A 13,537-nucleotide genomic window follows, 5' to 3' on the forward strand; every position below is an offset into this window, starting at 1 on the left:
GCATTGGTGTTATGTGATGTGGCTAAATTATGGTTAAGCCATCCATTGGCTTTAGCTAGGGGGCAATCTTTGAAAACCTGTTTAAAAGATTACCAGCAATGGTATTAAGAATCCTCAAAAACTCCCACCATTTGGATGAAAATAATATTTGTCCAGTGCTTGATAAAAATGATTTCTAACCATTTTCCAGCAGCTTGTCACTCAAATTTTTAAGTGCACACACACACACAAAAAGAGGCACATCTTGTGATTCACAAATGGGTGACAGAATATTTTTTATCCAGATGTTTAGAGGGGTTCTGTGCACAGGCCCAAAAGTGCCATACCAAATTGTTACTGATCTCAGATCCTATGGATTACTATCAGTCATTCAGTATCAGCGTATGCTGAAACCAACTTACAGATGACTGAAGATGTTTTTCCTCACTTATATTTTTTTAATTTTTATATGGAAACATACATAGAAATGTGAAACCACTGGCGTTCAAGCTGAACCTACAAAAACAGTGGTGCAGTTATTGTGTGCTACACTGTGCTTTCCCTGCAAAATGAAATGCAGCTCTTGCAGTGATATGGGCACCTAGAAATATTTAGATAGCGAAAATCATAAAAATGAAAGCTTTCAAACAGCTGTGGCTAGCATGTCAAAATTGTGTTCAGATGAAGTCCAGTACAGACAGAAATAGCATTACACAGTGCAAAGCATCCAAAAGGCAGGACGGTGACCGGTAAGGGTCTGTGGGTAGAAAAATAGGCTAACAGTAAACAGATTGTAGTTATGAAATGGTTAATATTCAGTAATAAAAAACATAGTTACAGTTCACAGGATGTAAACTCTACTTTTCTACATAAAAAAGCAGTGCCCAACAACCTCCTTCACTGCATAATCATCTGATACGTATATTACATAAGGTAGGAAACACACAATTGTAACACAACTACATGCTTTAGATCAGCAGTAATGTGAGGTATTACTCCTCAGGACCACAGTCAGCAGTGCACCTCCATTTAAAGGAAACAGGACACTCATTTGAAGACAGTGAGGTACATATTTTGGACAAAGAAGATAAGTCGTTTGAGAGAGGGGTCAGGGAAGCTGTCTAAAGTCCAAGTGGAAAAACCTTCCCTTAACAGGGGTGGAGGGCTCAGACATAACCTGTCTTCAATTTACCAGGCTGCTCTTTCATCTGTTCCCAGAAAATTAAGGAACAAATTACAGGGATGTGAATAAGTTTTGGCTTCCTTCCTGATTTCTTATTTTTTTGCATGTTTGTCAAAAAAAAAAAAAAAAAAAAAAAATTACGGCGCGTGCACAATGTGAGGCTTGACGTCTCTCCAGCTTTTGCAATCTAGCGTTCATTTACCTGGCTATTCTGCTTGTTCTCACTCGAAACATTCGAGCGAACCGTACCTACGACAGATATACACTATTGGATATTCATAAAAGCTGCAAGAACTTTGTTTTGGATGACCCATTCAACTTCGACCATCTACCTCCGGAGTTGATCAGACAGCCACGACCTAATGAACAACTCATCCCGACCGGGTATGCTCGCTGCCGGCGACATGACCACAAACAGCGTCGGGGTAAGCGTGGTGGAGTGCGAGCTAGGTTAAGGCTCAACCCGCACCGAACTGCACTCCCCAGCATATTTCTTGCCAACGTGCGTTCTTTGTTGAACAAGCTGGACGAACTTAAGATCTGGACCCTCACACAGAAAAGACTTATGGACTGTAACATCATGTTTTTCACTGAAACTTTGCTTAACAAAGACATCCCAACCTCCGTGGTTGAACTAGAAGGCCGTTCTGTCTTCAGGGCGGACAGGACGGCAGAGGCTTCGGGTAAGAGCAGGGGAGGCGGTTTATGCATTTATGTAAACAAGACTTGGTGCACGGACTGCGTCACTGTTAGTACCCACTGCTCTGCTGAACTGGAATATTTAGCCATCAAATGCAGGCCCTTCTATCTTCCACGTGAGTTCAGCTGCATTGTTGCTATTGCTGTGAAAGCAGCAATGAAAGAACTTTCCATTGCCATTAACAAGCTTCAGACTCAACACCCAGATGGGGCTTTTATTGTCACTGGGGACTTTAACCATTGCAACCTAAAAACTGTTCAACCTAAATTTCACCAAAACATCTCATGCTTCACTAGAGACAATAAAACCTTGGACCATGTTTATACTAATGTGCCTGGTGCCTACAAAGTCATACCCCTCCCCCACATTGGTCAGTCCGACCACCTCTCTTTGTTTCTCCTGCCTAAGTACACTCCAGTCATTAAACGTGTGAAACCAACAACAAAAGCTGTTAAGGTCTGGATGGAAGATGCAGACTCCACTCTACAACAACTGTTCCAGTACACTGACTGGAATGTGTTTGCTTCTGACGCCACCATGGACTCCCAAACAAACATTCACACATACACCAACTCTGTCCTGGATTATATCAACAAGTGTGTAAAGGGAGTGACTACACATAAAACAGTGAAACTATTCCCTAATCAGAAACCCTGGATGAACAAAGAAGTTCGCCTTCTCCTCAAGGCTAGGGATGCAGCCTTCAGGTCGGGAGACCAGGAGGCGTACAGCTCAGCCAGATCCAACCTGAGGAAAGGAATATCCAGGGCCAAACACTCCTACAGGGAAAGGATTGAAGAGCACTTCAACTCCTCTGACCCCTGGTGTATGTGGCAAGGCCTACATACAATCACCAACAATTCCCTCTGCAACTCTCCCCTAGCCTCCTCTACTTCCATCCCAGACGAGCTGAACCACTTTTATGCTCGATTTGACAAGGAGACAGCCTTCAAGCCAGCCGTTTCACCAGATGAGGACATACTCCAATTTTCCACCTCAGAGGTCTGCGACATTCTGGGTAGGGTGAATGCTCGGAAAGCTGCTGGACATGATGGAGTACCCGGACGTGTATTGCGAGCCTGCTCGGAGCAGTTGTCTGGTGTCTTCACCAACATCTTTAACATGTCTCTGGCCCACTTAACAGTCCCCCACAGTTTCAAATCTGCCACTATTGTGCCGGTGCCTAAAAAGTCTACAGCCAAAGAACTGAATGACTTCCACCTGGTTGCACTGACACCCATAATTGCAAAGTGTTTTGAGAGGCTGGTCCTCTCCAAACTGAAGTCATATCTGCCTGCTACACTGGACCCATATCAATTTGCCTACCGACGCAACAGATCAACAGAGGATGCCATCTCCACAGTGCTCCATCTGGCACTCACCCACCTAGACAGTCCCAATACATATGTCAGAATGCTGTTCATTGACTTTAGTTCAGCATTCAACACGGTGATCCCCTTCAAGCTGATCTCCAAGCTCAGCCAGCTTGGCATCAGCAACTCACTTTGCAGCTGGATTATGGACTTCCTCACTAACAGACCCCAGACTGTTAAAATAGGATGTCTCTCCTCCTCCACCATTACCCTGAATACTGGCATGCTGCAGGGCTGTGTGTTGAGCCCTCTGCTCTACTCTCTGTTCACCCACGACTGCGCCCCTGTTTATGGCTCCAATGCTATAATCAAGTTCGCAGATGACACCACAGTGGTGGGCCTGATCAGAGAGGAAGATGAAACAGCATATAGAGATGAGGTTCAGCAACTAGCTTTGTGGTGGTACAAAAACAATAACCTGGCACTCAATATCCAGAAGACCAAGGAGATCATTGTGGATTTCAGGAGAGCCAAGAGCAGGGCACACATCCCCCTCCACATCAGCGGTGCTGAGGTGGAACGTGTGTCTAGCTTTAAGTTCCTTGGAGTACACATCACTGAAAATCTTTCTTGGTCCTTCAACTCCTCCAGTCTGGTAAAGAAGGCGCATCAGCGCCTTCACTTCCTACGTACCCTGAAGAAAGCTCACCTATGCTCTAGGATTCTAACAGACTTCTACTACTACTACTACTATTGTACCACTGAGAGCATACTCACTAACTGCATCTCTGTTTGGTACGGCAACTGCAACGCTGCTGATCGCAAGGCACTGCAAAGAGTAGTGAAATCTGCTCAAAGGATTATTGGCTCCCAACTCCCCTCCATCCATGACACATATCATAAACGCTGTACAAACAAAAGCCAAATCCATTGTCAAGCACGCCACCCACCCAAATCATGGTCTTTTCAGCCTACTCCCATCTGGCAGGTGATACAGGAGCCTGCGCTCCCGCACCAGCAGGCTCAGGTACAGCTTCTTTCCAGAGGCTGTAGCACTGCTGAACAAAACTTCACCTCCTGTCTAACATTTGCACTTTAAGCAATTACTAGTTACCTGTTTACTTTTTACCCAGGACTTGCACTGCTAACACCCCATACTATACATTATATTTATATACATATATAGATATATTTATTTTTTTATATTCCATAGCCTGCCCATATACCTGGGCAATATATTGTACATATATATTGCATGCATATATTAGTTACATGGAAAACCTGTATTTATTCATCTATACACTGTACATTATTCATCTCTATTGTCTACACAACCATACTCTACCTGCACTTGGTACTTAATGCTTCTTTGCACTTCTGGTTGGATGTCCACTGCATTTCATTGGCTCTGTACCTGTACTCTGCTAAATGACAATAAAGTTGAATCTAATCTAATCTAATCTTTAATGTTTCTGATCATCAAACAAATTCAAATATTAGTCAAAGATAACACAAGTAAACACATCATGCAGTTTTTCAATTAAGGTTTTTATTATTAAGTGAAAACAAAATCCAAAACTACATGGCCCTGTGTGAAAAAGTGTTTTCCCACTAAACCTAATAACTGGTTTATCCATCCAAACGCCATCCAAACACCATCCATCTGGCCCCCTTAGCAGCAACAACTGCAATCAAGCGTTTGCGATAACTTGCAGTGAGTCTGTTACAGCGCTGTGGAGGAATTTTGGCCCACTCATCTTTGCAGAATTGTTGTAATTCAGCCACATTGGAGGGTTTTCGAGCATGAACCGCCTTTTTAAGGTCATGCCACAGCATCTCAATTGGATTCAGGTCAGGTCAGGTCTTTTTCTTCAGCCATTCAGAGGTGGACTTGCTGGTGTGTTTTGGATCATTGTCCTGCTGCAGAACCCAAGTTCACTTTAGCTTGAGGTCACGAACAGATGGCCGGACATTCTCCTTCAGGATTTTTTGGTAGACAGCAGAATTCATGGTTCCATTTATCACAGCAAGTCTTCCAGGTCCTGAAGCATTGTCCCCTTAATAATAAAAACTTTCATTTAAAAACTGCATGATACTTGTGTTACTCATGTTTGACTAATATTTAAATTTGTTTGATGATCTGAAACATTAAAGTGTGATAAATATGCAAAAACATAAGAAATCAGCAAGAGGGCCAACACTTTTTCACACCACTGTAAATGTTTTCCAGGGAGGACACATGAATCTACCATTAGATCCTAACGACCCTCACCTGAGCTCACTCCTTATGTTTACCTTACGAGCCTATTCAGGCCAGGTGTGAAATGAAACCAACTCAGGAGTGTGGGACTAACAAATCTCACTTGATTTACATAGCTCACCTAATGAGCCTATGGGACTAGGGGTGGAGTGAAACCAACCTGGAAGATAAATTGGAGGTTCCAGTTGAAAGGCCAGTTGCTATGACTCAACCTTTAGATAACTATCCCTGGACAACTGAGAATCTTCACAGACTTAAATCAGAACACATATTTAGCCTGTTTAACATGTTTCAATGTTAAAGGAGAAGGAGAACGAGAGGGAGAAAATGTGAAAATAATAACAAAAACATGTCTCATTTACCCCCCAGTGAAGCAATATAAGTCAACTAAATAAAAAAATAAAATTTGTTAATAAAATAAAATTAGGTGCAAGTTTTTCTATCTGAATCAATAAAGTGGATCCAGTAATGGTGTATATGTCATCTGAAGCTGGAGCCTGAGTTTATTTCATAAAACTATATTTTGCCACTTTGTGTTTTATTAAAAAGTTATCCCAAATGTTAGGTTAAGTTGTTAATCGCAACATGCTAAATTAGGTTTCTGAGATGATCATCCCAATAGAGCACTTTGCTCTTAGAGAGCAGGTCTACTTGTCATTCTTAGAATTTCCAAAATTAGAATGGGAGGAATAGACTGCTGTTGAACCAGCCACCAATTCAATTTATTTCCATATTTTCCAATCACAATACAATCATCTCAATGCATTTTACATAGCAAGCACTTGGTGACAATTTGTGCTCTCTCTGACCTCTCTCTATATGCATTTTCTACAGGAATCCCTGGAGCTGTATATTGCTGATGTGCAGTTACTGGCCCCACCAACCTGCAGTGTCTATTTGTTGTTTATTGTTGCTGTTCTTTTCTCTCTACTCTATCCACTCACCCCAACACGTCAAGGCAGGTGGCTGCGCAAACTGAGCCCGGTTCCACTGTCGCCAAGTGCTTGCTCATAAGGGATTTGCTGGGTTGTATGTAAAGTTCCTTGAGATTATTTCATTGTGATTTGGTGCCATGGAAATAAATTGAATTGAACTGAATTTGTAAATCGCATTGGGATTGGCCACTCACGGGATAGTGAGCATCAAATCAATTCAGTCACCTTAAGATGACTTAATGGTAAATGGTCTTATACTTGTATAGCACTTTTTTAAACTCAAGTGTACTCAAAGCGCTTTTACATTATTTGTCCATTCACCCACTCGCTCACACATTCATACACCCAGGAACAGCTACGTGGGCTTGAGTGTCTTGCCCACGGACACTTGGACCTGTGGACCAGTGAAGCCAAAGATCAAACCACCAACCCTCTGGTTCATGCGTGACCTGCTCTACCTGGGGCCACAGCCGCCCCATAAAATAAAAATAAAAAAAAAAATGTTGGAATTGGAATCCTTTTAGCCTTTTCAGAAATACTTGACTACTCCCAGCTACTACAAACAGTAGCACTACAGTTTGGTGTTGGACAAACAGTACCCATATCAACTGATTATTTTTACAGTTCTGTTGTAAAGGTTTGATACAAAATAGCTACCTGAAAGGCCTGTGAATAATGCTTCGTTTAAAAACAGCTTACTTTTTACCCCTTTATGCCCACTGTGAGCAATTTGGGGTTTAATAATTTCATTAATTCAGGGAAACATATTCACATCGACAGGGGAGCCAGGTGTCAATCCTTACTTTAACAATTTTTTTCAGTCACGTTTTTCTATGTGAAAATGTATAAGGTAAGTGGATACAATCTTTGCTTTATAATAAAACAATAATCCCACTAGATACACCCACAGTGTTGGTTTTCCCTTACACAGCTGCTTCTCATCAAAGCCTGTTAGTCTACAGCACCAATCAGTAACTCTTTCACCACAATGTTGAAATTAAATCAAGGGCCTACAGCTATGGAAGTTTTTTTGACTTTAAGACTTAATTTTTTTATTTTATTATTTATTCATTTTGCAATTGGCAATTCAATGTACCATTTGGTCATTCAAATTTGAAAATGTATTTTGCAATTGGCAAATGTGCAAAGTGGCAATTAAATACTCAATTCACTGGTAAGCTAAACCAATTGCATGTCATATTGCCATGGGATTTTTATCTCCTTATTAAAATGTGCCAGTGAAACAGCGCCCCCAGTCATTTGCATTTTCATTATATTGTCACCCTGCTGTTTTAGTGTCAAAATTCAAATTGAAATGCAAATGGTCACCTTCTTGTCAAGGTGGGTCCGTGCCTGTATCTGCTCTGCCTCTGATTGGCTAACTCCAATCATAAGGTTAACCACTGAAGCCAACAAAAGTAGTCCCAGCAAGTCAGAAGAAGAGTAAATCTTTGAGCCTTTCTTTACACAGAGTAATGGTATGGTGAAGTCCGCAGCAGCTGTAACATTACTCCTCCATCTCCTGACACACAGGACTTTGTTGGCTGCTGGCACACTGGCAAATGAAGCAAGTCAGACTCTGTGTATGTTAAATAATTAAGATTACTGTTTCTGATATAGCTATGCTCTGGTTGCAGAGATTTCAAGAAATCCAGACTTGCAGCGTACAGTATACTGGGGCTACCAGTGCAACCCTCATACAGCTTTTCAAGATTTTTACTTGAATCATGTCTAACACTTGTCTCTGAATCTGCCCAATAGTAAACACCTAAAGTAGCATTCTAAAATGGCTATTATGTACACTTTGAGGGGCTGACATTCTGCCAGCTGACCCTGTCACCCTGCATTTTCTAGTTTCTTCACGTGTGTAGGAAATGAGTAAACACAAAAACCTAAATGTAACGGTAGATCATGGACAAATATGAGGATGAGTTATTTCACGTTGATCACTGATCATATATATCCAAACCAGAGTAAACAGTTCAGGAGCTAAATCAAATGAAAGAGGATATGCAAAGGATGCTGATCTTGCAGTTACTGCTCTCTCCAGCCAAGTGAGAAGAAAACTTTTTACTGCAAAGATCTGTTGATTGCAAACTCTTAAAAATCATCCATGGATGATCATTTTAAGCAGAATAAGTAAAAGAAATTAAATTATTTTTTTCAGTGTTTAGTGAACATTGTCATTCTAAGACTTTCATTTCACCTCCTTAAAATTAACTGAAGAAAAGCAATTACCGAATGGAAAACACTATGTGAAGATTACAATATGTGTATCTCCTCAGCAATAAATACTAGCAAATATTCGTTTATATTCCTGGACCCTATACAAGCCAAGAGAAAAATTAAAAGTTGACCTAGATATAGATCGCCTGAAGTTAGTATAATAGCCTTTCCAGATGGCTTCTGTCTGTGTTTATGTTCAGTCAAAATCTAAGTGTTTAAAATGACTAATTTAAAAAGCTGTACAGGGCTTATAAAAGTTGCTTCAGTGCCTCCTATAATCTCTAAAACAGAAGTGGGCAAGTACAAAATTAGCAGAACCAATAAAGGCAAAATAGTCACATTTATGGGAAATATACCATGTTGAAATAAACTGGAATTATCCTAACCTAAAGATATATATAATCCATTTAAAATCTTCAATGCAAGTACAACAATTTTTTCTGGTTATCTTGGTGAAAAAGTGCCATAACAACCATATTTGAAAATTAGACACTGTGGGGTGGATAAAAGGAAAAAAATATATAAAAATGCAATTTATGGAAATTGGGTCACATTAGGGTTAGTCTATACTGACTTTTGCCAAAAGTGAAAAACTAAAAAATGATAAATTGTACCTATAAAAAACTTAAACTGTAAATGGTAAACAAATGCTATACCCTACTGATGAAATGATAAGATGTTAAATTTCCCACTGTCAAATTGCTGGGTTATGGTAAATTAGGCCTTAAAATAAGGTCATGGGCCAATATCTAAAGGTCTTCCTTTAGTAAATATACACAGCATAGTAACAAATACTGCAAAAATGCCAGCAGTCTTCCTTACCGTAGGTAGTCTCTCCGGCACAGGATGAGGTTGGCTTTAGTGTAGAGCGTGGAGCCTACCTCTCCCAGCCTGCAGTCACAGCAGGCACACTTGAGGCAGTCTTCGTGCCAGTACTTATCGAGAGCCTTCAGGAGATAGCGGTCTTTGATCTTCCGGTTGCAGCCAGCACAGCCTTTTGGCTTGGTGTCCGGCTGGACGGAGAGCATTTGTATACCTGGGAGAAGCACAGAGAGACTTTATACATTTTTTGAACACTGGTGCACTGATTGAGTAGGAGGTGAAGATTATCATAATGGTGACATTATTTTGGTGAAATAAAAGAAAAACATTGAAAGAGTAAAATTGTGAACAAAGTAAAATGAGGACAAATACACCTGAAATGTCAAGCAAAATACAATTTCTCACTTTCATTATGCTTCTTGATTTTTAAGCAGCAGTGGTGGTGTAAGTACAATATGCATGTGTTTAACAGTAATTTGAAATAATGATAAAATTAAATTACAAAAGTCAAAATGACATTCACAGACTATGACCTTCCTATATGTCTAAATAGTAAAAAAAAAAAAAGTTCAACGAGTGAAGAAAAGGAACAAAAGTAAGTATTCTCAGTCAGTAAGCAGACTAAATTTTTATGCAAAGTAAAAGAAACTGCAAAAATTTAGTCCAGTGTAACTACTGTATAAAGTATTTTTGTACAAGTGTAAGTATTTTTAAATGTAATAAAGAGGTCAGTATGTACACCAAACATTATTAGATTGTTGAGTGCAAGAATGGTGCAATGCCATGAAAAATAGACGAACTTCTCATAGTTGAAAATGTAAATAAATTGCAAATGATAATGAGACAACTCCAAAAAGGCATCTATGTAACATATCATTTTGTGTTGCCAAAGTATGGTTATTGTCTGCACACTAACAGCAAGATAAATTTGCTATAACAAATACTATTTCACTACTTTTGCATTTCATTTAGACATAGAGTTTTGTCTATGAAGAAAAGACGTTCATTGCATTCCGCACTGTGGAAAAAAGAAAAAAGGGACACATGTCTTGTTTGGCTCTGGTAAAATGTTTGGTCTATATATTAACTTAGGTTTCACAAAACAGATGTAGAAGTAATTTCATTGTTACTTGAAGAATTGCCATTAATACAATTTAAAAGTAATGAGGTAAATTTAACAGTTGTGATCAAATGGTCTTTTGGCTACTAGTCTCTAAAATAACAGCAAAGGACTAATATAAAGAAAAAAACAGAAGAAATGAATGTGGGCTATTTGGTGGTCAACAGATTGGGCTATGACTAGTAAAGTCACTACAAATCAACCAGTAACAACAGTTCTGTTTATGCGAAGTGAGACTGCACAGCCACAATGCCACAGTTTCACACTTCCTGCACTCTTTTTTTTTCTTACTGACCTCCCCTATGTTTAAAGGGGTGTGGCTATAAGCAGGGAGCTTTGTAGCAGCCAGTATTGTTTGGCCTGAGCGGACTGTGGCGAGGCTTTGTTGGCCCACTGGGCGCTAAGGGATGAGGAATGGGGATTTGGGGGAGCAGGGTGGGGGTGGGTGTGGGGGGAATGGAGGGGTGGTTAGGGAAATGTGGCGTTGCACCAGGCTAGAATTGGTATTCTCCTGCTATTCTCCAAGGAAAACCACACCCCCACTCTCCTTTGTCCACCACTTACCACACACACGCTCAGCATTTTTTAAATTTAGTTTTGTCTTAACTTTTCAAATGCCGTAACGTTTTTTGTTTTTTGTTTCATTCAGTAACAGTTTTAATCTGTATAATTACACAGTCAACACTTTAGTCTAAATGTTCCTTTTTTCTTAAGCCCATTTACTACTAATTACTAACAGTGCTGAGCATGGTAAAAGGATGCTAGTCTTTCACTGTTTTGAATGTTTATTCTTTCTTCCTGTAATCTAATAGTTTCCATGAATTTCACTACGGTTACAGTCCAGGGACTTAAAAGTTGTCCCATCTCACTGTGCTGTCTATTATTGTTGTGTTATTGTGTGTGAATACAAAGTTTGGAACAATTTGAACCGTTTGTGGCCTCTTTATCCCACAGCTATGAAACCCTGCTGTCTACTGGGATGAACTATGCACGTCAAGCAGGTTACACCTCTGGGGTTTTGTACTTAGACTTTGTAAATGAAAATGTTGTAGGCTATTAAAAAGGCTTAAAACACGTAAAACCCTGGTATGGTCCTTTAACTGAAAATCAGTCACTAGGCCTACACGTTTTCCTCCTGTACTGTAGTCTATTAAAACGAATAGGCTGAAGCAATAATCTGTCAGTATCAAACAGGTTGCAATGTGGTGAGCAGCTCAGCTCAGCTCAGCTGTTCCAGTGCACTGGAGCTGTTGATTTGTTAATTGGCTGGATTTAGAGAGCCCTTTGCACGGCTGCTCTCCGCTGCGCCTGTTAAGCGGCACTGATCCGTCCAGCCTCTTTAACACTACAAACACTAGTGATTACCACACCGAAGGAAGGAAGAGTTTCTCCCCTTGTACTGTGAAATAAACTCAGGAGATAAGGGGGAAAGCGTGGCAATAATTAGCCACTTAACTCAGTATGGGGTGTGGTGAATAAAAGCTTCGTTTTCCTTCAAATAAGGGAACTCACAGATGCACTAATGACAGGCTCCCTCGTTTCGTTTGCTCACTGGTACGTATCCTTCATTTCCACTCTTCCACCGTGAGCTTGCAGGTTGCTGCCGCTGTGCGTCCTCGGCCACATGTATTATCTGAACTCAGGGCGGATGGAGAATGATGGAGGAATGGGACACAGAAGAGCCTGCTATTTCAGACCTAGCTGTTCGGCAACGAGATGCTCACATTGCATCCTATCCGTTTAATTACTGTTGCCATGGCAGCAGAGTGCTGGCATAGGCCAGTAAGGGATTTAACAGATACCATGCAGTTTTGACATACAAATAACACACACTGGAGCCGTTATTAGCGTGGCCACATATCAGCTCTATGATCTTACCACTACAACATATCCCTTTAATGGTTTAATGAATGCCTATCAGTGAAATAACAGATAATCAACCAGCTAAGCGCGTCGGCAGGTCTGATCTGGACAGGAAGCCTTCGACGCCGAAAGATGCTGTAACTTGCCGCCGCAGCGCACACAGACACAAGAAAACGTTCCCTAATAAAGCGCAAAGAAAGCGTCTTACCGAAACTTTTCTCCCTTTTCTGCATTTGTTTAGCCACTGGAGCAGCCGAAGCAACACCATGCAACCCGAAGCCGCCTGATCTGGAGAGCAGCTGTCTTCAGGCAGACTGGGATCAGGCTTTGTTAGAGAGGGAACAATCCAGCACGACGACCAGTGAGGAATGAAAAGAGGAGGAAAACACCGACCAACAAAACACAGGCGGAGGTGCTATAGCGAGCAGTTCGTTGCTGTCGGGCGTCACACGCAGTGTAAGGGCACGTTTAGTCGTACACAGATGTGAGTGCAGAGAGAACCAGGCAGCGAATGACAGGAAGAAAAAGATTCTCTTCCGCGGCGCATCGACCACCAAATCCTACTGGCCATCTAATCACAGCGGATCCTGCTGTACACTGCTTCACTAATGAGCGCTTTGACGTGTCACCGGGAATTGTGCACACACAACGACTGCAGGGACGCTTCCTCAATCCGTTATCCCAGGATCACTATCTCACTATCAGGACATTTAATCTGCTCTCCTAAAACTCTCCGAAATACATTCAAATGTTATAGGCTGCTGTATCCTTGTAATTCTGTTTCAGTCTTGTTTTTAGGAGGATTTACCCTACAAGCAAAGATCATTGTTTAAAATGTAAATATATGCCAAAGCCTCACCTTAGTCAACCATTAAGCAGAAGCCAGAAACTTTGGAAGGGAATTACAGCTACAGATCTCTACGAGCAGAAAAAGTTTACGGACCTGACATCCCGCATTGATAAACTCCGATTTTCAAGATATTAATAATGAGCAATATATGGATCAGAGCGGCCAGTCTGTAGGATACTACCCAGCTACAGGTGTCTATCCGCCCGTCGTAGAGCACGCCGAGTGTGTGTGGGGTTCAGGCCGGTGTCCCCATATATCTGCAACTGAGTGACAACATATGTGGGAA

General features: G+C 41.0%; 1 protein-coding gene across 1 annotated transcript in view; it reads right to left on the reverse strand.

The window, feature by feature from the left end:
* lmo3 (LIM domain only 3) overlaps window positions 1-12,641 on the reverse strand; it is a 73,584-nt gene extending 60,943 nt beyond the window's left edge. The window contains exons 1-2 of the mRNA XM_026326938.1: window positions 12,610-12,641; window positions 9,419-9,632 (exon numbers count right to left, since the gene is read on the reverse strand). Of these exons, the coding sequence (XP_026182723.1) occupies window positions 9,419-9,632; window positions 12,610-12,634 (239 nt within the window). The 5' untranslated portion in view covers window positions 12,635-12,641. The remainder of the gene's footprint in view (window positions 1-9,418; window positions 9,633-12,609) is intronic.
* Between the last annotated feature and the right edge of the window lie 896 nt (window positions 12,642-13,537).

The sequence above is a fragment of the Mastacembelus armatus genome, chromosome 23 (genome assembly GCF_900324485.2).
Source record: "Mastacembelus armatus chromosome 23, fMasArm1.2, whole genome shotgun sequence".
NCBI lineage: Eukaryota > Metazoa > Chordata > Actinopteri > Synbranchiformes > Mastacembelidae > Mastacembelus > Mastacembelus armatus.